Source organism: Gekko japonicus, unplaced genomic scaffold (assembly GCF_001447785.1).
Source record: "Gekko japonicus isolate JY-2015 unplaced genomic scaffold, Gekko_japonicus_V1.1 scaffold5161, whole genome shotgun sequence".
NCBI classification, from domain to species: Eukaryota; Metazoa; Chordata; class Lepidosauria; order Squamata; family Gekkonidae; genus Gekko; species Gekko japonicus.
Window position 1 is genome coordinate 60347 of NW_015169337.1, and position 587 is coordinate 60933.

The 587-nt window shown below is 43.3% G+C and overlaps 1 protein-coding gene across 1 annotated transcript in view; it reads right to left on the bottom strand.

The window, feature by feature from the left end:
- ALG8 (ALG8, alpha-1,3-glucosyltransferase) overlaps positions 1-517 on the bottom strand; it is a gene marked incomplete at its 5' end in the record, with an annotated part of 16071 nt that extends 15554 nt beyond the window's left edge. Inside the window, one exon of the mRNA XM_015416639.1 lies at positions 375-517. Coding sequence (XP_015272125.1) covers positions 375-517 — 143 coding nt within the window. The remainder of the gene's footprint in view (positions 1-374) is intronic.
- Between the last annotated feature and the right edge of the window lie 70 nt (positions 518-587).

Consider the following 587-nt stretch of genomic DNA (forward strand, 5'->3'; position numbering starts at 1 on the left):
GTATTTTTGGTGCTGGGGGGGGCGGGATTTTAATATGAAATAAGAAGAGTAGTACTTGTCTATTATAACAGACTGCTGCGTGAAATCTTATAAAAATGTCTATGAGGTTATTTATGTTATACTAAATAATAAGACTGATAAGATAAAAATGATAGAGTTTCTTCTTAAGTTAATATCATATTTATTTTAAGAAGAAGAGAAGAGATTGGATTTATACCCCGCCTTTCACTTGGAGTCTCAGAGCGGCTTATAAACTCCTTCCCCTCCACCTCCCCACAACAGACACCCTGTGAGATAAAGAAGAAGAAGAAGAGACTTTACAGCTCGTCTCACATACATAAAGATGCTTATCCAAGGACGACCGGGATTCTTACCCAAGCAATGAACGGTCCCAATGAAAGGGCGGAGATGAGAGAGACGATGAGTCCCAAGGCGGTGACGCGGAGGAAGCTGAAACTACGCCATCGCACGGATCCATCTGGAGAGAACGAAAGCATAGTTGTTAGCATGGAGGAGGCTACGGAGGGAGGAACAGGGGCAGCTGGTTTCCATTACACTTCGAGAGCCAGTTCGGTGTAGTGGTTAAG